The sequence below is a fragment of the Panthera onca genome, chromosome A1 (assembly GCF_046562875.1).
Source record: "Panthera onca isolate mPanOnc1 chromosome A1, mPanOnc1 haplotype 2, whole genome shotgun sequence".
Lineage (NCBI taxonomy): Eukaryota > Metazoa > Chordata > Mammalia > Carnivora > Felidae > Panthera > Panthera onca.
Window position 1 is genome coordinate 34,696,765 of NC_138339.1, and position 24,156 is coordinate 34,720,920.

The 24,156-nt window shown below is 43.7% G+C and overlaps 1 protein-coding gene and 1 long non-coding RNA gene across 3 annotated transcripts; one reads left to right on the forward strand and one right to left on the reverse strand.

Annotated features, from left to right (window-relative positions):
- Positions 1–698: 698 nt before the first annotated feature.
- Positions 699–22,909, forward strand: LOC144614784 (uncharacterized). Its single transcript, XR_013552949.2, has 2 exons — positions 699–1,318; positions 22,444–22,909. It is a non-coding gene; the product is annotated as an uncharacterized LOC144614784 (long non-coding RNA).
- On the reverse strand, positions 16,675–21,023 carry LOC132680780 (uncharacterized). 2 transcript variants are annotated; one of them, XM_060634567.3, is made up of 2 exons: positions 20,662–21,023; positions 16,675–17,851 (listed from the first exon to the last, which is right to left on the reverse strand). In XM_060634567.3, the coding sequence occupies exon 2, from the start codon at positions 17,453–17,455 to the stop codon at positions 16,847–16,849; it is 609 nt and encodes a 202-aa protein (XP_060490550.2). In that variant the 5' UTR covers positions 17,456–17,851; positions 20,662–21,023; the 3' UTR covers positions 16,675–16,846. The 2 variants fall into 2 exon arrangements, with proteins under 2 accessions (XP_060490550.2, XP_060490551.2); XM_060634568.3 differs by having other exon boundaries at positions 16,675–17,871.
- Positions 22,910–24,156: the final 1,247 nt, after the last annotated feature.

Sequence of the window (24,156 nt, forward strand, 5' to 3'; positions counted from 1 at the left end):
CTCAACGGTCAAACTCTGAATCAACCACATCCGTAAAACGAAAGAGAAAAGTTTTGGTATATGGTAAAATGTCATTACGAAACGATGTCCTCAAAACCAGTGAAATTTTTAGGCACTTAATTTTATGGATGATTTGGGGACACAGTTATGGAAGAAATGAAGATGATTTAAAACTGAAGGGTTAAATAAATTTCGATAAGTAGATTTCAGGGAAGCAAAATTTCGGAGCTGGAGGACCCAGCAAGGAAGCACTCCGCGCAGGCGCAGTTGCCGACCTGACTGCCAGTCTTCCGCCTCCGCGACCGGCCTCACCGAGCTCCTGACTCCCACGTGTGCCCCGTGTCCAGAGACGGCGCGGTTCCCAGCCTGGGGAGTTTGAACAGCGCCCCCACACTTCCCGTGACTATATACGGTCTTCGTGAGCCCCAGGCACGCTTTTGCATTCCTTGGCCCCTCAATCCATAAAAGAAAAAAACCTATCTCTTTCAGGTCGGCATTGGTTTTAAGACCTTATATTTATATTAAATATTTTCTTTGACCAAGGACTTCATTTTTCCCTTTTGATTTTAAAACAAACTAAAAGAATTTTGTGAGGCCGTGAACTTATTGTGAGGCCCCAGGCATTTTGCCTAGTGGAATAGTCAGCCCTGCTCGTTGTGCTGCTGATTCCTCTTGGCTCCGGGCAGTTGGTGCTCCATCTCCAGAGGTGGTGGGTTCTAAAGCTTCCCAAATAAGATTTTCCTTCCTCCGCCGCAGCCTCCACAGTTTTTGCGCTGAGAGATGCGGCAAAGGATTCAACAACTGCCCGGCTATAAGGTTTTATGCTGCCTTCGAAGGACTCCATGGTTTTTGTAAATAAGCAAACCTCCCACAGATGGAAATTGTTCCTTCTCAGGTCATTCTGCTAACAGTAGAACAGTAAACACAATAGTTTCTTTCATTGGAGTGAGTTGCGCAGATAAAAGAAACCTGAGTTTCCAACTGCGAACATGTGAAGCAACGTGAAGACGCCACGAGACTCACCGAGATGGACTCTGGCACAGAAGGGCCAGGGCCACGGAGCGGGGACATTTCCCGGCTGCGTGGAGTTCTTGCGGCTGCTGGCTGCCCGGGTGCTGCGTCTCCCGGAAGTCAACCGCGCGCGGGCAAGTTGGACAACCCTCCACGCCCCCACTCGGCCGCCCCCGCGCGCACGGAGAAAACCCCCACCACCCACCCCGTGCACTGCAAACCAGGCGCCCCAGGGTCCCCGCGCGGGGAGCGGCACCGGCCACTCCCGCTCCTGCGCCTCGTCCTTCCCCAACAGCCAACCAGAAACGTAAGTGAAAAATCAGAATTAGAGCATTTTTTGTACACTTTTATTAAGAAAGCTAAAAGAAAATCTCCCAACGTCTGTGAAGGCCAAATTCTTACACTGAGTAATTAGAACAGATTACTAAACGGGGCGGTTACTGTAGCCTCGTTGTCCCAGGAGATTCGTGCCCGGAATGCTCGCAGGGGAAGTCTCAGGGGCCCTGGGCGCTTCAGACGGGCGGCAGAGCCGCCGCCCCGGGGATCCGGGCCACAGCGCGTGGGACCCCATCCACGGAGCCTTTGAAGGCCGAGGGGTGGCTCGTCTGGCAGGAGGAGGACGCCGCTCTCAAGCGTCTTCACCGCGAACGGCGGTCCCGGCGACGCCGGCGCAAGGAGGCTCTGCCGCGGGGCGCCTCTGGTTGCTTGCGAGCCTCGGGGCATTGAGGCGGCGGCTGGCGGCCCTGAGCCCCGCCTCCACGTGCTCCGCTTCTGGGTCCGTGTCGCCAGCATTACTGGTGCAGCAGCCCGCAGGGGCGACGAAGCAGCTCTTGGTTGAAGTCCTGGTCGTCCCTAGAGAGCTGGCCAAGCTTCGGATACAAAGGGAGCGGCCAGGGCCCAGAGCTCAATGAGTGCAAAGTCAGCGGCGTGCTGGGTCCCTGCTCCCGCTGGGCCAAATCCCAGGCCTGGCGCACGCAGAGCGGATGGATGTGCCCCATGGATAACTGTGCCCCATTGCTTCAGCGGCCCACGGGAGGGAAAGTGTGCACAGACTCCTTTCTTGCAAATTTATACTCTCCTGGGCGCAGGGCATAGGCCCACAGGGGATTAGGATGGGTGGGGACGTTTTCTAAGGTGTAAATTGCCTCAGAAGTCGGAGCCCGATGAAATTAAGGGCAAAGTCAATCATCTTGGATGCAGTTATCTGAAGTTGAATTGATTTTGTTGACTGACAATATTAAAGAGTGTTTGTTTTAAAAGAAAATTTGGGTAGAGGGGCTTGGTCAAAACAAGCTATTTACAAGGTTACTCTTTTATTTACGAAAATCCTAGGGGCGACTGTGTGGCTCCGTCGTTAAGTGTCCGTCTTTGGCTTTGGTCATGATCTCAGGGTTAGTTAGCTCAAGCCCCAAGTTGGGCTCTGTGCTGGTAGCTCAGAGCCTGGAGCCTGCTTCAGATTCTGTCTCTCTGCCCCTCTCCTGCTTGTGCGCGCGCTCTCTCTCTCTCTCAAAAATAAACATTTTTTAATAACAAAAAAAATAATATATTTTTTAAAAAAATCCCACGTGCCTGACAAGTTTTGGTAACTTTCCATCCATTGATTCTCATGGACATGCCAGCAGATTTTACCCAGATGGCCAGAGTGAGAAGTGGCTGGCTATCTCCACATGAAATCACACTGCTGGATAGAGACAGAAGTCAGATTCACACCCTCATCTTATATTTGTCTGTTTCCAAGTTAAAATAGCTTCAGAATTTCAGCCAATATGTATGATGGGGAGGGGGTCAAGATCTAAGGATCCAGATACTGTTTCTGTTCAAGGTCGGTCCATCATTTCTCTATATGGGACACTCAGCTAGGACCTAGCCTCTCTTATCGACATATTTTCATCTGTTGGTTGGAGATAAAACTCAACATTTTACAAGGTAGCCTTTATGATTAAATTGGATACAAAGGCTATGTAATTAAATATCCCTGGCAGAAAATAAATTGTTCTGTTACAATTACTATTTTCATTGTCATCATTGGTGATATGAGATAAATATTTTTATCTAAATATTATTTACTGAGATAAATATAACATCAATAAATAAATATAAAATGTCTTTTTGTATGTGATTACTCTTGGTGGATTGCGTTTTCCTTCCTGCATCATATCTATCGTGAAATTGAATCCTATTACATCCTTCCTCAAATATTTCAGACTTCATACATCCATTTGGTAAATTTGTCAGTGCATCCTAACCTACATTTCCTTGATCAGATGTTTATCTTCAATGTAACAAAGTCAGTTTAATTCCAAGAACATAACAAGCATGTTTTGAGCACCCGCCATGAGCAGGGTGCTGTGGTTGGTGCTGCACATGCAGAGTAGAAGAACAGGTTCCTGCTTTTGCATAACTCACATTTCAGGGGGAGAACAGAGTCACAGTCAAGAAACCATGGAGACACAGACAACTCTTACTCCCTGTGGTGGTTCATTTGGTGCCAGGAAAGAAAACTTCTAATGTTTGAGATGACTCCCAGCAAAGACCGTCTTTTTCATGAGCTGAGGAAAAAAGACAATGGTAGAGGTAAAATGAGAAATAAACAGGAAAAAAGAAGATAGGCAGTCAAAGCTGAGAGAGAGAGGGAGACGGAGAGGGTTGGGGGTAGAAATAAGGACATAGTAAGGATGAAAACATGGACAAGAGAAGAAGCAGAGGGTTGGAAGCTCTGGTCAAGGCAGCTAGTATCACTAAGTCGAAGGAATTCATTGGAATAACATGGTATCTTTGCAGCTAACTCAGGGCATGGGACACAGGTACTCGGGACAGAACGCTCTGTTGGGCTGAGTCCAAGAATGGGACAAACATGGTTCAACATCCCTGTTCCCTTTGAAGGCTCAGCCTGCAGCTCACTGGGTTTGGTGGTGTAGAACCTTCCCAGAGAATTGTTTGAACCACAGTGACAGCTGCTTCCCACCAGTGAGGTTAGGGGGAGAAAGTCCGCATTGTAGATGCATCAGAAAGAAGCCTCTACAGTGAGAACCAGCAATGTGGCCAGACTGCAGATGATTAGCCCCCTTCTCAACAAAGTGGGGAATCGCCGGGATTCAGGCAAGATCTACTCATTATATTCCATTGAGATGTCTTAAAATCTCTTTTCATCTATGAGATCCCCATCTCTTTCATTTTTTTCCCTTTTATTTTGTGAAGAGAAGCATATGTTAAGTATAGCATCTCCTCTGTTTTTTAAAGTTTCATTCATAAACAACCTTTCTGAGCATCAAAGCTAGGAATGTTCCACTGACCCTGTGTGTTGGCATGGAGCAAGTTCATCCTTCAATATCGGGCATGTGAAGCAGCAAGGTTTGCCTAGGTAGCTATTTTCTCAAGACAAGAATTAAGTGATTTCAAGAAGACAAGGCAGATGGGGCCCCCCGGGTGGCTCGATGGGTTAAGCGTCCGACTTTGGCTTAGGTCATGATCTCACGGTTTGTGAGTTCGAGCCCCACACAGGGCTCTGTGCTGACAGCTCAGAGCCTGGAGCCTGCTTCAGATTCTGTGTCTCATTCTCTCTCTGCCCCTCCCCCACTTGTGCTCTGTCTCTGTCTCTCAAAAATAAATAAATGTAAAATAAAAAAAGGGAAAAAGAAAAAAGAGAAGGTGGAACATGCACCCTAATGTCCATAGCAGCATTATCAAAAATAGCCAAACTATGGAGAGAGTCCAAATGTCCATATATACAGTATTCCATAATGGAATATTACTCAGCCATCGAAAGGAATGAAATCTTGCCATTTGCAATGGTGTGGATACAACTAGAAACTATTAACGCTAAGTGAAATAAGTCAGAGAAACACAAATACCATATGATATCACTTATATGTGGAATTTAAGAAACAAAACAAAGGGACAAGGAGGAAAAAGAGAGGAAAGCAAACAATAAGAGTCTCAATTATAGAGAACAAACTGAGGGTTGATGGAGAGAGGTGGGCAGGGATTGGGCTAAATGGATGATGGGATTAAGGAAGGCATTTGTTGTGTTGAGCCCTGGGTGTTATATATAAGTAGTGAATCACTAAATTCTACTCCTGTAAACCAATATTACACTGTATGTTAACTAACTGGAACGTAATTAAAACTTGAAAAAGAAGACAGAAAGAATATTTTATAGACTTCACAATCATTGAAATTGATATGCAAAAATGTAGATGGATTTTAGAATAAAACAACTCCATTTCTTATCCACCTATACCAAAAATAAGTTTTGGTCTATTGTTAAGGAAAAAGGTAGCATGAAAGAATATAGATTTGTGAGAATGGTTAACAAGAACATGTATAGGCAGGGATTGGACTTCCTCAGTGAGAAAATCAAGGACAGTCTCTGCGTGGGGCAAGAGGGTTCCTTTTTCTAGGGTTTGGGGTTCTGGTCTTAGAATGAGGAGGCCTTGCCTACTGATTGCTGTCTTATTGCTAATCTTTTCGCTTTTGAGAAAGAAGTCAGGTAAAATGCAAGCTCCTTAATGGGGAAAACCACAGTAGAGTCTCTCACACCTAGTGCAGAAATTGGTGACAGCTGTGGGCCCACCTTACTTAATGAAGGGGCAGATGTGATTTGGAGCTTACAGGATATCCGGTTAGCACTAGTTATTGCATAGAAGTGTCTGATTCTAATTTGAACCCTTATTTTCCCCTATCAGTAGACTACTTCTCAAGGGGCTCATTTTTTTCTTGAGGGCCATAGGGTACCCTCAGCAATGAGATTTAAAATTTAGTTTAATTTTCTCCATTTTATATGATAATTTCCTGCAATCCTGTCAAAATTGATACCGCTGTTTGTCTTCAACCTTGTGTAACAATCCTTGGTGAATTGAAGGGATTAAAGAAGGGGCAGTAGAGGAAATGCATCCTGAAACAGAATAACCCTTTTGTTGCTATCAGTGCACAGACAGTAGTATGCTCTTAGGGTGACTGTATCCTGGCACACAGCGGGTGAGCAGCAGTGATGTGAGGGTTTCTTACAGAGAGGCTGGGAATGTTGGGGTGGGCCACAGTGAGGACTGTGATGTGATGGCTCTGAGGACAATATAGGAAGACATGAGAAAAACTCATGTTTGCACATAAACTTGACGTAAGTAACAATAAACGGGAAGGAAATTGACCCTTGGAGTCCATGTTATGATTAAATTCTAAGTCCCAGTTTCAAAACCAGGATAGGGACTTACAGGCTCAGCTTGGGAAAAGATGCCAAGACTTAGGCCAACATCCAGTACCCAATTAACACAAGGGTTAAGCATAAACTTGTCTACTCCTGCAGACATATGGATGGGGAAGAGGGGAGCAGTGGTCTAAGTACGGGAGGGGTTGGATGGTGAATCCCACAGTAACGCACCAGAGGCTACTTCTTCCACTATTAAGCATGACGACCGTGAGAATATTACTATTTTTGGCAAAGCTGACTTTTTCACACAATTTTTGTTCTAGCAACTCATGCTGGAGTATAGTATATAAATTGGATTGCCACGCTGCATCAAATAGAAGACAGTGTCTTCCAATAAAGACAGAAAGGTGTCCCAAACAGTAATACCTGACAAGTCAAATTATTGATGTGTGTGTGTGATATGATTTTTTGGAGGGGAATGATTTTTACATATTTGCATTTGTACTGGTGTGTTTGATTTTGTATAAAACTATAAATGCACTCCAAGGTATCGATACTGGTTATCTATCATTTAGGAGGTTGGGAGAAGGAGGGGGGAAGTTCTGTTTTCACTTGACACCTTACTGTTCTATTCATGTAAAAATATATTTAAATTTTAACAGTAAAAGTATTTAGAAATTATTAAGAGACAAATAAAAGGATTCTAATGCCCATTTACTTTGCCTTTAAATTATAATAGCAAATATTTACTAAGAAGTTACTATATGAGAGGCATTATATTAAGAGGTTTTATGATCCTATTTCATTAGGTGCTGGTATTAAGTGAATTTTACAGGTAAAAAATGTAGAGGTGCAAAATTTAAGTAATATTTCAGCATGAGGAACTGCCAAGCAAATGTTTGGCTGAGTAATGTGCATCCCCATTGGGAAATCCCCCCTTTGTGTGCTGTAGTCACCCAGGCACTGTCTACTCTCTACAACGCAGGTGTTCACACATTCTTGACGTCTGGAGACACACGTTCAAAGTCACATGGCTAATGAGTGCCTATGCAATCTATTTAACTTCCCTTTTTTTCAATAAGGAAGGATTAAAATGATGCACATTTCTTTTTTTAATTTATGTTTTAGTTAGTTCATATATAGTGCAATTTTGGTTTCAGAAGTAGAATTCAGTGATTCATCACTTACCTACAACACCCAAACATACAACATCACAAGAAGTGCCCTTCTTGGGGCATCTGGGGGGCTCAGTCAGTTAAGCACCCAACTTTGGCTCAGGGCATGATCTCACAGTTCATAATTTCGAGACCCTAGCTGCTCTCTGTGCTGACAGCTCAGAGCCTGGAGCCTACTTGGGATTCTGTGTTTCCTCTCTCACTGCCCCTCCCCTGCCCACACTGTGTGTGTATCTCTCTCTCTCTCTCTCTCTCTCAAAAATAAACATTAAAAAATCTTTTTTAAAAATAAGTGCCCTTCTCAATACCCATCACCGTAAATGATGCACATTTCTTATAAGATATCAGGAAAATAATGGGAACTTTTACAACCAGAAATGGAAAGTATCCCTGTAAATGGACTCTAGGTGTCTAGATAAAGGGTCCTGAGAGCAGGAGCAGCCTCAACTGGCAAGTTATCATCTACTTCAGCAGTGATCCCCAAAAGCAGGCTTCAGCTTTCTGTGTCAGATAGCAGGGATATATCTATCCAGGTGTGAACCGTGAGTGGATGCTTGTGTTGTAGAGAGAAAAAGGTGCCTGGGTGGCTATCACTCATAAGAGTGGGGTTTCCCAGTGGGAAGCTCCATTACCCAGGCGAAGACCTAATGAGCAGCCCACAAGTTCACATGCCTCTCCCTCCAAACTGCACCAAACAGGGCACCGGTTCTTCTTAACTCTCCTAGGCAGAAACTGCTAAGATAGAGGATAATTTATTAGGGGATCTGGAATTTACACCATCTAAATTTACAATGTTACTTTTAAATCAAAATTCTGTGGGTCTCTAGTGCCAGGAAAGCCTTCTTGAATAGCCACTTATAACACTTTTTTTAAATACTCTCTTTATTTTATATTCTACCTGGGAAGTATAGTGTCACAATACCTAAAAACTACAAAGCTCAGCAGATGTGTGTGTGTGGGGGGGGGGGGGGGGGGCGGGGGGGGTCATATAATCTGACCAAATGAAGAAAAAAAAAAATGTGAACACACTTTCCAACACTATCAGATCTCTCTTATCAATCCCTTGGTTATATTTCTGATCAATTTCATAATTTATTAGGTCAATATCATATATTTGAGCAGTGTTATTATCAGTAATTAAATCTTTCAATCAAAATGAACTCAAAAATTTGATCCTTCTTTTAAATTATCTATCAAGTATGACTATGCTAGTAGGTCCTCTTGGATAGAGGACTCTGAGATTGTTATGGTCCATATAGATCCTATTTGGGCCACAGAAAGTCACCATTTGCCTGCCCTCTGTCCCTGACTTTATTAATCTTGTTCTAGACTCAGAGTCCTTAAATTTGATGTTCTCTCTTGATAACTGCTTCCTCAGATTTTGTGTCGCGTTTTCATCACATTATTCTGATTTAACTTGAAAAGACACTCCCATATCTCTAATAATTCTGACTTTCCAAGGTAACATGGCACTCTCCCTGTTACCTTCTTTTCAATGGATTTGTAGAACATTCTTGATAGCACTTATACTAAAATAGTCTAATGCATTTATTTGCTGGCATGCTTACTATCTGTTCCTTCGAACAGAGGAAAAGTAGACGTCACTGAAAAAAAGAGAAAAATACCTTTCCTGGAAGGTTTTTTTTTTTTTTTTTTTTTTTTTTCCATTTTGCTTCTCTGAAAACACTAGTAAGCTTGCTATGGCCACCTAAATGCTAGCACGACCCAATCAGCAGACTCAACCAAAACCGCACTCAACGCAGTTCTGATTAATGTCATTCAGGAAGAGCATGTTTATATATTTCCTCTCACCAAGCCAGGCTTCCTGAAACAATCTGCACTGAAGGTTAACACCAACATCTGTTTTCAGCACCTTGTTTTCTAATGACTAAATGTCCTAGGCTAGAAGACTGCTGCCTCCTTCTCATCTCTCTTGGCCTCTTGGCCCTGACATATTGTTTTACCATCTACAAGCCTGAGGGATTGGAGATTCATCTGTCGTCGTGCTGCAAGGGTTTGGCTGTCTGCCTGCAGGAGGCAGGAGCCCTGCCTACTGCCTGCCCTGCACACCATAGAAGCCCAGGTCTGGGCCACCTCCAGCAGCTGAGAGGAGGCTCGGGGGAATGGCACACCTCCTGCAATGAGAACTGCCGGGACAGGGGGAAAATGATGGGGACTCAGAGATTTTGTGCAGTGAGAAGCTGGAAAGCTACCAGACTGGCCTGCCTTAGAGCTAATACTTGGGTTCCTCTGGTCCAGCATTAGCCTCATGGAGCCTAATACTGGAGGTCAGGGGCTGAATTAGACACCAGGGCAGGTGGTTGTGGAGAGAACTGCAAGAGGGTATCCACATAGGGAAGAGTCCCCAGACTTTGCCCTTCTCTAAGCCTACCTGGGTGGCTGAGCCTCAGTGCTTCCCTCCCCACCTGGGTTAGAATAATACCCGCTTAGCCCCATTGCTAGTCACTGCCTTCCCAGGATTCAGAGGCCCGGAGCCTATTTAGCCTCTAGGATGGCTTTTCAAAATCATGCCTTCCATTTTATTTCTAAGGGCTGCATAGTTTGGGATTGTACAGATGTACGATGATTTTTTTTTCTAATCTTTTACTGCAAAGCACCCTTGTTTTTATTTTTTTAATTTAAATTTTAGTTAGCATACAGTGCAATATTGGTTTCATGAGTAGACTTCAGTGATTCTTCACTTACATACAACACTCTGTGCTTATCATAACAAGTGCCCTCTTTAATGCCCATCGCCCATCTAGCGCCTCCCATCTCCCTCTGTCAACCCTCAGTTTGTTCTCTATGGTTAAGAGTCTTTGTGGTTTGTTTTCCTCTCTTCTCTTTTTTCCCCCTTCCCATATGTTCATCTGTTTTGTTCCTTAAATTCCACATATGAGTGAAATCATATGGTATTTGTCTTTCTCTGGTTGACTTATTTTGCTTAGCATAACATTCTAGCTCCATCCATGTCATTGCAAATGGCAAGATTTCATTCTTTTTGATGGCTGAGTAATATTCCATTGTGTGTATATATACCATATCTTCATTTGGGCTCGTTCCATAGTTTGGCTATTGTTGATAGTGCTTCTGTAAACATTGGGGTGCATTTACCCCTTCAAATCTCTATTTTTATGTCCTTTGGGTAACTCTAGTAGTGCAATTATTGGATCATAGGGTAGTCTAATTTTACTTTTTCAAGGAACTTCCGTGCTGTTCTCCAGAGTGGCTACACCAGTTTGCATTCCCTCCAACAGTGCAAAAGGGTTCCCCTTCTTCTGAATCCTCGCCAACACCTGTTGTTTCCTGTATTGTTAATTTTAGCCATTCTGACAGGTGTGAGTTGGTATCTCATTATGGTTTTGATTTGTATTTCCCTGATGATGACTGATGTTGAGCACCTTTTCATGTGTCTGTTAGCCATCCAGATGTCTTCTTTGGAAAAGTGTCTATTCATGTCTTCTGCCCATTTCTTCATTGAATTCTTTGTTTTTCAGGTGTTGAGTTTGGTAAGTTCTTTATAGATTTTGGATACTAACCCTTCATCTGATATGTCATTTGCAAATATCTTTTCCCATTCCATCGGTTGCCTTTTAGTTGTGTTGGTTGTTTCCTTCACTGTGTAGAAACTTTATATCTTGATGAGGTCCCAATGGTTCATCTTTGCTTTTATTTCCCTTGCCTCCAGAGACATGTCTAGTAAGAAGTTGCTGCAGCCGAGGTCAAAGACATTGCTGCCTGTGTTCTCCTCTAGGACTCTGATGATTTCCTGTCTCGTATTTAGGTCGTTCATCCATTTGGAATTTATTTTTGTGTATGGTGTAAGAAAGTGGTTCAGTTTCATTCTTCTGCTTGTAGCTGTCCAATTTTCCCAACACCATTTGTTGAAGAAACTGTCTTTTTCTATTGGGTCCTCTTTCCTGCTTTGTCAAAGAATAGTTGACCATATAGTTGTTGGTCCAGTTCTGGGTTTTCTATTCTATTCCATTGATCTCTGTGTCTGTTTTTGTGCCAGAACCATATTGTCTTGATGACTACAGCTTTGTAATATAGCTTGAATTCTGGACTCAGGATGCCTTCAGTTGGTTTTTTCTTTTTCAGAATTGCTTTGGCTATTCAGGGTCTTTTGTGGTTTCATACAAATTTTAGAATTGTTTCTTCTAGCTCTGCAAAAAATGCTGGTGTTATTTTGATAGGGATTACATTAAATGTGTAGATTGCTTTGGGTAGTATCGACATTTTAACAATGTTTATTCTTCCAATCCATGGGCATGGGATGCTTTTCCATTTCTTTGTATCCACTTCAATTTCTTTCATACATGCTCTGTAGTTTTCAGAGTACAGATCTTTTACCTCTTTGGTTAGGTTTATTCTTATGTATCTAATTGTTTTTCATGCAATTGCAAATGGGATCAATTTTTTAATTTCTTTTTCTGCTTGCTTCATTATTGGTGTATAGAAATGCAAAAGATTTCTCCACACTGATATTATATCCTGTGACTTTGCTGAATTCATGTATTAGTTCTAGCAATTTTTTGGTGGAGTCTTTCACGTTTTCTGCATAGAGTATCAGGTTGTGTGAAAATAGTGAAAGCTTGGCTTCTTCCTTGCCAATTTGGATACCTTTTATTTCTTTTTGTTGTCTGATTGTTGAGGCTAAGACTTCCAGTATATGTTGAATAGGAATTGTGAGAGTGGTCATCCTTGTTTTGTTCCTGACTATGGGGAAAGTTTTTCCCCATTGGAGATGACATTAGTTGTGGGTCTTTTGTATATGGCCTTTATAATGTTAAGATATGTTCCATCTATCCCTATACTTAGTTAAGGGTTTTTATCAAGAATGGATGCTGTGTTTTGTCAAATGCTTTTTCTGCATCTATTGACAGGATCATCTGGTCCTCATTCTTTCTTTTGTTAATGTGCTGTATCATGTTAATTGATTTGCAAATATTGAATCAACCCTGCATCCGAGAAATAAATCCCACTTGACCAAGGTAAATAATTCTTTTAATATAGTATTGAATTTTATTTGCTAGTGTTTTATTGAGAATTCTTGCATCCATGTTCATCAGGGACTTAGGCTTGTTATTCTCCCTTTTAGTGCGGTCTTTGGTTTTGGAATCAAGGTAATGCTGGCTTCATAGAATGAGTTTGGAAGTTTTCCTTCCATTTCTATTTTTTGGACAGATAGAGAAGAATGGGTATTCATTCTTCTTTAAACTTCTAATAGAATTCCCCTGAGAAGCCATCTGGCTGAGGACTTTTGTTTGTTAGTAGATTTTTTATTGCTATTTCAATTTCTTTGCTGGTTATGTGTCTGTTCAATTTTTATTTTTCTTCCTGTTTCAGTTTTGGTAGTTTGTAAGCTTCTAGAAATTTGTCCATTTCTTCCAGATCGCCCACTATGTTCGCATGTAATTTTTCATAGTATTCTAATTGCTTTTATTTCTGTAATGCTGGTTGTGATCTCCCCTCTTTCATTCATGATTTTATCTATGTGGGCCCTTTCTCTCTTCTTTCTGATAGGTCTGGCTAGGGGTTATCCATTTTATCAATACTTTCAAAGAACCAGCTTTTAGTTTCATTGATCTGTTCTACTCCTTTTTGTTTGTTTGTTTTTATATCATTTATTTCCGTTCTAATCTTTATTATTTCCCTTCTTCTGCTGGCCTTCTTTAGGCTTTATTTGCTGTTCCTTTTCTCCCAGCTTAAGGTGTAAGGTTAGGTTGTGTATTGGGAACCTTTCTTGCTTCTTGAGATAGGCCCGAATTGCAATACATTTCCCTCTTAGGATTGCCTTTGCTGCATCCCAAAAGTTTTGGACTGTTGTGTTTTAATTTTCATTTGCTTCCATGTATATTTGTGTTTCTTCTTTACTTTTCTGGTTAACCCATTCATTCTTTAGTAGGATGTTCTGTAACCTCCATGTATTTGAGGGCTTTCCAAGTTTTTTCTTGTGGTTGACTTCAGGTTTCATAGTGTTGTGGTCTGAAAATATGCATGGTATGATCTCAGTCCTTTTGTCCTTGTTGAGGACTGATTAGTGACCGGATGTGTGATCTCTTCTGGAGAATGTTCCATGTGCACTGGAGAAAAGTGTGTATTCTGCGCTTTAGGATGAAGTATTCTGAATGTATCTGTTAAGTCCATCTGGTCCAGTGTGCCATTCAAAGCCATTTTCTGCTTAAATGCTCTGTCCATTGTTGTAAGTGGGGTGTTAACATCCCCACTACTGTTGTATTATTATCATTGAGTTTCTTTTCGTTTGTTATTAATTGATTTATATATTTGGGTGCTCCAAGTTGGGGAAATACATATTTACAATTGTTAGAATCTTGATGGATAGACCCCTTAATTATGATACAAGGTTCTTCTTCATCTCTTGTTACAGTCTGTTGAAAATCTAGTTTGTCTTATATAAATATGGCTATTTTGGCTTTCTTTTGATATCCATTAACATGATAGATGGTTCTCCATCTCCTCACTTCCAATATGCAGGTGTCTGTAGTTCTAAAATGAGTCTCTTGCAGGCAGCATACAGACAGATCTTGTTTTTTTTTTTTTTTTTTTTTTATCCATTCTGATACCCTACATCTTTTGATTGGAACATTTAGCTCATTTACATTCAGAGTGATTATTAAAAGATATGAATTTAGTGCCATTGTGTTACCTGTAGATTTGGTGCTTCTGGTGATGTTCTCTGTTCCTCTCTTGTCCTTATTGCTTTTGGTCTTTTTTTCTCCCCTCAAGGAGTCCTCTTAAGATTTCTTGCAGGGCTGGTTTAGTGGTCACTCACTCCTTCAGTTTTTGTTTGTCTGGAAAACTGTTTATCTCTTCTTCTATTCTGAATGACAGCCTTGCTGGATAAAGAATTCTTGGCTGCATATTCTTCCCATTCAGTACGTTGAATATATCCCGCCACTCCTGTCTGGCCTGCCAAGTTTCTGTGGACAGATCTCCTGTAAACCTGATCTGTCTTCCCTTGTAGCTTAAGGACTTTTTTCCCTTGCTGCTTTCAAGATTCTTTCCTTGTCTGTGTATTTTGTGAATTTGACTATGATATGCCTTGGTGATGGTCAACTTTTATTGAATCTAATGGGAGTTCTCTGTGCTTTTTTTAATTTGATATCTGTGTCCTTCCCCAAATTAGGGAAGTTTTCAACTATACTTTGTTTGAATAAACCTTCTGCCCCTTTTTCTCTCTCTTCTCTTCTGAGACTCCTATGATAGGAATGTTATTCCATTTTAATAAGTCACTTAGTTCCATAAGTCTGCCTTGGGGATTTATTACCTTTCTTTCTTTCTTTTTTTTTTTTTTTTTTTTTTTTCAGCTTCATCTCCCCCCCCCCCCCATAATTGTATCTTCTTTTTTACAGATTCTCTCCTATGCAAATCTTCTTATCTATCCTCTTTTGTATGGCCTCCATTTGGGTTTACATCTGTTTTAGTATTTTTAATTTCAACCTGACTAGATTTTAGTTCTTTTATCTCTGCATAAAGGGATTCTCTAGTGTCTTCTATGCTTTTTTCAAGCCCAGCTAGTATCTTCACAATCATTGCTTTCTATTCTAGTTCAGACATCATACTTATATCTGTACTGATTAAATCCCTGGCTGTGAGATTAACTTCCTGTTCTTTCTTTTGAGGTGAATTTGTACGTCTCCTCATTTTGTCCAGAAAAGAAGAAGGGAAAAAAACAAAAAGGGAAAAAGAAAAATTTTAAAAAACCTAGATCTTGGATGTGTGTGGTCTGTGTGTTAAATGAATCTAGATCTGAAATAAAATAAATATATATATATAAGAATTAAAAATAGTAAAGAAAATAAAAAAGGGATTGAAAAAAAGAAACGAAATAAAAAACCCATAATAAAAAATCACAGAATAAAAGTGAAAAGGAAGCTAGATCCTATTTACCCTAGAGCGAAGGTTTTGCAGCACTCTGTGATCAGTAGACTCGGTGCCAGCAAGTTGTTTGTGCTGGTCTCTAGAGGAGGGGCCTGTTGCACTGATTCTCAGGTGGACTTGACCTAGTGGAGATTCACCTGTGGGGTGGGGAGTTTGGTGTAAGCCGCTCTGGCCTCCACTAGGTGCCGCTGTTTTGCTTCCTGAAGGTTTCAGCGCCGAGGGGTGGGATGAACGTGGCGGGACCGCTCTCTAAGCCCCAGAGCTCAAAGTTTCCGCACCCCCAACGTTTCGGGGAACCCTCAGAGAAGAGCAACCAATCACCCCTCTTGTGTCCCTGATTTCGGTCAGAACCCTGCATTCACCCTGCCTACGTTCTGAGCTTTTTTATCTCAGGCGCGGGACTGGGTTTCAAAACACCCCATCTTAGGGACGGCCCCGGCCTCGACCTGTGTGTGACCTGCGTTGTTCCCCTGGAGGAGGGTATCACCCTGTTTTTGCTGTTTGCCGGGTGTGCAAGGAAGACGGTCCCACGACCAAGCAGCAGTTCGGAACTTACGGCAAAACAGAGCAGAGAGCAGACATCCCAGCTCACTGCTCTCCGCCTGAGTCCCTGCTCCGATGCCTTGGAACAGCGCGGCACATTGGAGCCACCCTTTCTTCTTGCGACCCAGGGGATCCTCAGGCCATGCTGGCACTCCTGGGACTCCATGCCGCTTTGCCACCTGAGCACGTTTGAGCCAGGCATGTCCTCACAGGAACCGACTTCCAAAAGTTGAGATTTTGTGTTCCACTGCTTGTGATGGTTGGCGGTGGCTTCCCTCCTTTCCTGCGGCCACACCCAGTGCTCTGTCTCCACCAAGCAACCCTCTCCACCTCCTCCCTTCCAAACCAAGGACCCTTTTCTACTGGTAGACTTGCAGTTTTTGTTCTCTCAGACCTCTGATGGGTTTCTTGGGTCTTCTGAATGATTTGATAACCATCCAGCTGTCTTCAAGGAAGGAGACAAGCTTAGGGTCCCCCTCCACCATCTTAACTCCTCCAGCAGGCTTGTCTTTCTAATTTCTTGCTTGTAAGAAGTAGAATTTCTGGGCCCAATTAATGCTCATTGAGATGTTTAATATAAATTTGCCAGATTGCCTTCCCAAAGAGCTTTTCAAACTCATTCCCAAAGTGAGTGAGAATTACTTCTTTCTATATGTTTACCAACATTGGATAAATTCTACACATTACTCAGTGCTCCTCGCTATAAATGAACTCAATCTCCTTCACCTATTTCACCCATTATCCCCCTTCCCCTCTGGTATTCATTGTTTTAATTTGCATTTCTTTGATTTTAATGAGCTCCCACCAGCCTTTCAGCCCCGAACCCACCACTCCCTTCGGGTCCTGACCACACCCGCCCAAAATTAAATCCACAGGCTGAGAATAAGGGGAAAAGGCTTTAATTGTCGTGTGGAACTCGAGTAAGATTAGAATTTGTGTCGATTCTCAGTAGCTCTAGAAGAAGTTTTTCAAGATACTGATTCCATGAAGAATGTTTTCTAATGTAAAAACCTGTAGGTAATTGAGGACAGGTAAAGTAAATAAGGAAGGTTCTCCACCAGAGACCTCAAGGTTCATCTCGGTCCGGCCAGTCCAGCGAGGAGAAGTCCACACAGACAGAATGAGGGCCCCATAGGGTGTCTCGGGCTCCTTCCAGCGCATCGGTTGAAGGGGCGCTGTGAGCCCCGACGACGATGCTGGAATTCTTTCCCTCTCCAGCTTCCACCTTGCTTTGAGCCACGGTTTTCAGCAGCTTCCGGGGACGGCCTGGGCTCCTGGAGGCGGTCTGGCCGTGGGTCTGTCCACCACCGCTGGCGCTGGCATCCCCTGGCCGGTTCAGGGTCCATCGGGCAACACGGTCTGTCGCATGTGCCTCTCGTGGAGGTGACTGTAGCTCCATCGCGGTCTCAGCCGGGACGTGAGGGTCTCGACAGCGTTTCTGGCCCCTCTCAAGCCGGGGACCATCTCCGTGCCAAGGGCAAGCGTGGCTCAGCCTCCCGCACGCACCGGGGTTCCAGTCCCCGCACAACTGGGGGCGTTGGCAGGAGGGGCGGCTCAGCGCCGGGAAGTTATCCAGCGCCCAGGCCCAGGCCTGTTCTCGGTTCAGGCCCGGGGGCATGAGGGGCTCCGGACGTGCCCACCTGCAATCTTCCAGCGTGGGCAGATGGGGGTCCATGGCTTCAGCCTCTGACCAGGCCGAGACGTGCAGCCAGTCTGGGAGAAAGAAGATGCATCCAGCGCTGGGTGTGCCTTTTTATAGCGCTCTGTCGTGTGTAGGATCTCAGAAAGGACTGTCCAGATACTTGGGGCTGACCCTCATTAGCCTTGCAAATTACCTCGGAGCCAGATAAGATTAAGGAGAAAACTGCATCATTGTGGGCGGCGCTTTTGAGAGTTTGAAGGGTTTCAGTGATGGACTTAAGGGAGGAGCAGGGAGAAGGAAGGTCTTTGGGGAGAGAGGTCAAGTTCCTGGCTGTTTACAGTCGCTGTAGAAAGCCTCTCTCCTTGTCAGGCACACGTAGACAAATCACACTTCTCATGTCCCTTCTTTTAGAGTATCAGAGACGATTGCCTGGTGTTAAAGATGAGACCCTGAGCGTTAGATGAAAACAAGATCATAAACGTAGTTTATGCTGGAGCTGAACTGAGAGTATATGTAGGTCAACGAGTAAAGAAGTAATTCGGTAGAGGTGGGAAAAGGAAAGTCCCATGCCTTCCTTAAAATTGTAATTTTTTAGTATTTTCCATTCATTTGCAAGTTTATAAAATTGTGACATGTACCTTTCTGTCTTATTTTTTCTTTGTAAGTAGGCTTCATGCACAGAGCAGAGCCCAGTGCAGGGCTTGAAACCACACTGTCAAGATCTAGACCTGAGCCTAGATCAAGAGTTGGACACACGTAACTGACTGAGCCACCCAGGTGCCCTACATTTCTCTTTTTTAAAATGTTTTTAGGGGCGCCTAGGTGGCTTAGTCGGTTAAGTGTCCGACTTCGACTCAGGTCATGATCTTGTGGTTCACAAGTTCGATCCCCGCGTCGGGCTCTGTGCTGACAGCTTGGAGCCTGCTTCTGATTCTGTGTCTCCCTCTCTCTCTGACCCTCCCCCCATTCATGCTCTGTCTCTCTCTGTCTCAAAAATAAATAAACGTTAAAAAAAATTTTAAATAAAAATGTTTTTACGTTTATTTATTTATTTATTTTTAGTAATCTCTACACCCAGCATGGGGCTTGAACTCATTACCCCACGATCAAGAGTCACATGCTCTTTGGACTGACCCAGCTAGACACCTCTGTTACATGTACATTTCGTCTGTGGTTTCCACTGCTGACATACTAACCTCCCATGAGCCCCTGCCACATTTTACCTATCTGCTGCCCCACAGTAGACACTCAGAACATCAATTACCCAACTTCACCACATATGATAGTCCTTGTGAGAGAATTTCTCTAAAATATATACCCATGAACAGAGTTATGCCATGAAAAAGTGCAAAAACCTAAATTCATTGAGTAATGCCATATTGTTCTTCAGGAGACAGGCAACACATACCCTCCAACAATAATGCCTGAGGATTACTCCATGCATGCATTCCCCACAAACACTTGGAATGACCCGATATGGTAACACTTGCCAGGGATTTGGTGATTCTGAACAGATCAACAGTAGTAGTAGTTGTGGATTCGTGTTTTCTGATTACTCTTTGGGACCCACTTTGCTCTGTGGTTCTAAAAACCATTACTGTTGTTCAGTCTAAACTATGTCCTCATTATTCCATTAAATTAAAAAAAAATTATCCCCTAATAAGTTATTTGATGCTTCAACTATTTGAGCATATTTCATTTCTGTTCCTAAAAAGCATAAAAAGAATACAACAGTGATATCACATTCAACATTATATTTACTTATTATAATCTTTTCCTTTTAACCATCTTAGAAGAATGATTTAGACTTCCTTAATAATGTGTAAATATTGGAAGTTTTTCTTTCTGTTTTCAGGATATTTTAAGAATATTTGTTTTATATTGATCGTGATTTTTTAGATGAAACCATAAACTTTAAAGAAGAAAAATTTCTCTCAATATTTCATCTTGAAACCTGACATCTTTCCTTTCTTACACATCCTTCCATCAAGAATGAAATAAGCCATTTTAGGGGTGCCTGGGTGGCTCAGTTGGTTAAGCATCCGACCTCAGCTGAGGTGATGATCTCCTGGTTCGTGAGTTCAAGCCCCTCATTGGGATCTGCACTGACAGCTTGGAGCCTGCTTCAGAATGTGTCTCCCTCTCTCTCTCTCCCTCCCTCCCCAGCTTGTGCACGCACGCTCTCTCTCTCTTTCTCTCAAAAATAAATAAATAAACATTAAAAAAAAGAAATAAGTCATTTTAATCAAGAATTTGAATCCCTTCTTTATGTGTTAATTTTCTTAGCATAGGGGTCCTGGGACAGGAACAAGGAGCTTCTCCAATCCCCATTGGCACAAAGTAGTCCAAAGATGGAATCATGCAGAGTCTGATGTGGTTAGGAGCTGAGACTGGTGCTGCTGGTAGGGGTGGAGGGTTGAGAGGACCCTGAAACTAAAGACCAAAGTGTAGCTCCCTAGCTAGAGCAAGCAAGAAAATTATCCAGGAGAAAGACTCCATGCTTAACCTGGCTCCTGCCTCAGCCTGCTCACACGGCCTCTCCCGGACTTCTCTCTGGGGCAGGATCTCTTGTGACCAGCCGACCTCTGCAGGAGCCCACTTGGCAAGGAACTCAGGGCAGCTTCCAGCCAATATCGCTCAGGGAACTTAAACTTCATCTCAAACAAGTAAAATTTAGTTCCTCGGTTTTGTTGAAAGCAAAATACCATTCATATCACATAATTTTCTTATTTTAAAAAAGTTTATTAAACGAGGTTCAAACTCCTAAAAACAAAAAAACACAGACATTGAAACAAGAGCACGTATCTTTCGCCTACCAAATTGAAAAGATATTTATTACCCATTGATACTACCAATGACTGTCACATTGTAGGGTAATACATATTTCTTACACTGCAGTTAGGACTGTATTTGGTAGAGTAACACAGTGATCAAATTTACAAAGCACATATTCTCACACATACTCTCGAAAAACAAAACTTAAGTGGCAGTCTGTTACACACGGTGCACGAACAAGCACACATCTCCCCCCAGCACACACACAATCTGCCCACAAGATCGGCATGTTTATAGTCAAAACTAAGAGCTGGGAAAAGCAATAGGAAGTACGAATTAAGTCGTTGTAAACCCCCAAAGAAATGTATCTAGGGTAAATGAAATTGAGAAAGTTCATTTTGTAGGCAAAGCTGGCTACATAAAGGTATGTATATTATTGTTCAATTTCTGTGCTACATACTTACATACAGATATACTGTAACTAGAAAATTGACAGGTTCCCAATAGCTTCTCAGAAACCTTGGGGGTGGGGCAGATGCGTGTTAGAATTCATCTAGTTGGGGAATTCTAAAGTGGCCGCACCTGCTGAGCCCGACACTCTTGCCTTATTGTTCGGTATTGTTCTCAAGGGAGAGTTCCCTCCCACCTCCAGGATGGAGTCCCTTCGGTGTTGGGAGTTAAGGCACCTTGAGAAAGTCACCTCGCAGAGATGCAGATTGCAAATGAGCACGCCCGCTCCACAACCACAAACCCTCCGCTCTCAGCAGGGGGGCCGGTTTCTCAGGTCACGTGTCCAGGTCACGACGTCCCTCACTTTGCACCTCAGCGACCTTGAGGCAGGTCAGCTCGGGGGACGCTGGCAGGCGCTGGGCCAAAAGGCTGCAGAGAGTCGAGGGATAAGGGGCACTCGTTGGGCTCTGGCCGGCGCCTGAGGGCCCCTGAACTTCCGGGGGAGTTTGGAGAGGGGGGTGGGGGAGTGCGGTGGTGGCGGGGGCAGAGACACGTGCGGATGCCCCGAGGGCTTCTGAGACAGATCCCAGCTCGGAGCGGCCAGGGCCCTGCGGCGGGGGCGTTTCCCGGCTGAGCTGAGTCCTGGAGGCCGCCGGCCGCCTGCCTGCTGTTCCAGGAGCCATCGTCTGCTGGACCCACCAAGCGCCACGCTGTACTCCTGGCCGCCCCCACTGCACCCCAATGCACCGCAGACCCCACCGCCTTCCCCGCGCTCAGCGGAGCCCGCCGGCCGAGGGTCCGGCTCGGGAACCGTCACCGGCCACCCGCACCCCTGCGCCTCGTCGCTCCCTGGCAGACGAACCGGGGACACGCGGGAGAAATAAAGACTTTGGCGTTGTTCCTGGTCAGTGAGTAGCGGAAAGAAAATGGTCTACGGACTCCGAAGACAAGACTGCTTCCGTGGTTATCCTGCAAACGCACAGGTGTCACCGTAACGCCTTCCGTGCGCGAAGGATGGTGAGCGGAGAAGGGTCTCGGCAGAAATCTCAGGGCTCCTTGGTGGCCAGGGGCGTCTGGGCCACAGCGCTTCGGATCCAGTGCCTTGGGACGTGCGGTGGTGGCTCCTGGGGTCAGGAACAGGGCGACCCTCTGAAGGGTCCCCACCGTTAGAGGCCTCGGGCTCCTCTCGTGGGTCCCGGAGAGAGGCGACCGCGCCGCGGGAGGCTGCGGGGGCGGGCGGCGGCCTGGCTCCTGGCTGGCGTCCGGCTGACCGGGGCGCCTCTGGCTCCTAGGGGGTTTCCTGGTGGGGGGCGGACGTCCTGGGTCATGTCTTCCAGGCTCTGCAAGTGTCGGTTACCGGAGCAGCGCCAGCGCAGAAGCCCACGGGGACTGGAAAGCGTTTTTCCCAGGGGAAGTCTTGGCGGTCCCATGAGAGCCCTTCCAGGTCCCGAGAGAAGAGAGTGGCTGAGCTCAGGGTGGTGGTGCACTCAGCTCACACCAGATAATTGCATCAAAAGACCTGATGATATTCATACAAAACCCAATCACCTTGGATGAAATTATCCAGGATCAAATTCTCTTCGTGATAGATTGAATTGGGTTTGACAATAAAAAGGACTAGTGCACCTGAGAAAAGAAAACTGGGGGGGACACTGGTTTGTAATGTTGGAATGGACACAGAAACCTAGGTTTCCAGGCTGAACACTCTGAATGGGGGGAGTGACAAGGGAATTTGTGACGTGAAGGAGGTTGCAAGGGTGGTGAGCCAGTTCTTACATTGGACTTTCACTTCCCAGTGTTGCCTTCTCCTGGTGATTGCTCAATTCCAAGGACCTCAGACTGTGTTTGGACCGGTGTTTCTCCCAGAAGCTGCAGAAACTGGACGGCTTGGGTGAAGGGGAAGTTCTCCTCAGCAGATTATCTCACCTCTCTAGGCCTCCTTTTGTCATCTGTGAAATGGGGACAAATCACCTCTCCTTACAAGGTAGCTGGAGCAGTGCAAGCGTGCACGTCCATGTTTTTAATTTGCTCAATTATTACTGTGATTATCATCATTCTCAATATTATCATGGGTAGAATTATAATCTTAATGAGAACAAATGTTAAATACTGCCTCTGGGGGAATTTTCTTTCTCTAAATGGATTATGTTTTTCCTTAGTATATCATGTCGATGGTGTATTGCATTGTAATACATTCCTCTTCATCTGTGTCTAACAACCTGTTGACAAAAGCATCTGTGAATACATTATAGATTTCCTCAACTAGATATTCATCTTACTGTAATAAAGTCTAGTTATCCCCAACACTTAGGAAGCAAATTTTGATATCCTTCTGTGTTCCGGGTGCTGTAAGGGGAGCCACCCAACACAAAGACAACCGGCTGTAGCTTTCAGACCCTACATTCTAGGGAGAGAGCAAAGACACAGTCAAGAGAACACAGCCAATGCTGTGAGCATCACCAGACGTATATTCCAAACATGATACCTCCCTTTAAAGTGAGACTTGTATTGTTTGTTTAATTGCAGGGGGAAAAAAATAGGCTACAGTAGAATAATAATGAGAAATAACAAAACAGAAAAATCGAACAATAGACAGTAAAGATGGCAGATTGAAAGCTGTAGCTAGTTGAAAGGTTTATGGGAGCAATTTCGGATTCTCATAGCTGAGGTGAAGATCAGAACAAAGATACACAGAATAGGAGAGCTCAGCCTGGGTTCTTAGAAGGGGGAGGCCAAGTCAGAATTGTCTGAACCCAGTGACTGCTGAAACCCAAGGGAGAAGGAAGGCATAGCTGGCCTGTGTTACGGGTGCACCAGAAAGAAGTCGCTACAGAGAGAACCAGCAATGGCGTCCGTCTGCTCCGCATCCATTACCAACAAGGTGCAATGGCAAAATGCATGATAATACTTCAGGGCCGGAACAAAGAGGTATCTGGGCTCTCATACTGGGTTGTAAACATTGACCTCCCTTTCGAATTCAGATGAATAGTATGTGCATATCATGTTAGAGATTTGCTGAATCTGACATTGGGAGGTCAACCAATTTTTAAACATATTTGGAATGTATCTTTTACATACACACAGATAAACTGTGTCATCAAGTTTTGAATTACTTATATTTATATATCTTGGACACCTTTTGATATGGTTCTAAGTTTAAAAATTTCATTTTAAATGTTTATTATGGAGAAATCCAAATATACCCATGGAGAAAAATAGTTTAATGAACCTTAATGTATCCGTCAACCAGGTTTTAACTGTGTTTCAACGTTTGGCAATCTTATTTCACCTGTCCCTCACATTTTTCCCCCAGAGTATTCTAAAGCAAATAATAGACGTCGTATCATTCACTCTGTCACTACTACAGCATCTAAAATACACCAGGACTTTCTTCATAATCGTGTTGCTACTATTACATTTTATAGTTCTAACAATAATTTTAGTATTATATCATCGGTATGTGTTCAAATTGCCCCCAGTCTTAAAAATGTCCTTTTTTCACTTGATTT

Excerpts from the sequence above, each read along its gene's own strand:
- LOC132680780 (XM_060634567.3), bottom strand. The coding sequence starts at position 17,455 with ATGGACCCCCATCTGCCCACGCTGGAAGATTGCAGGTGGGCACGTCCG.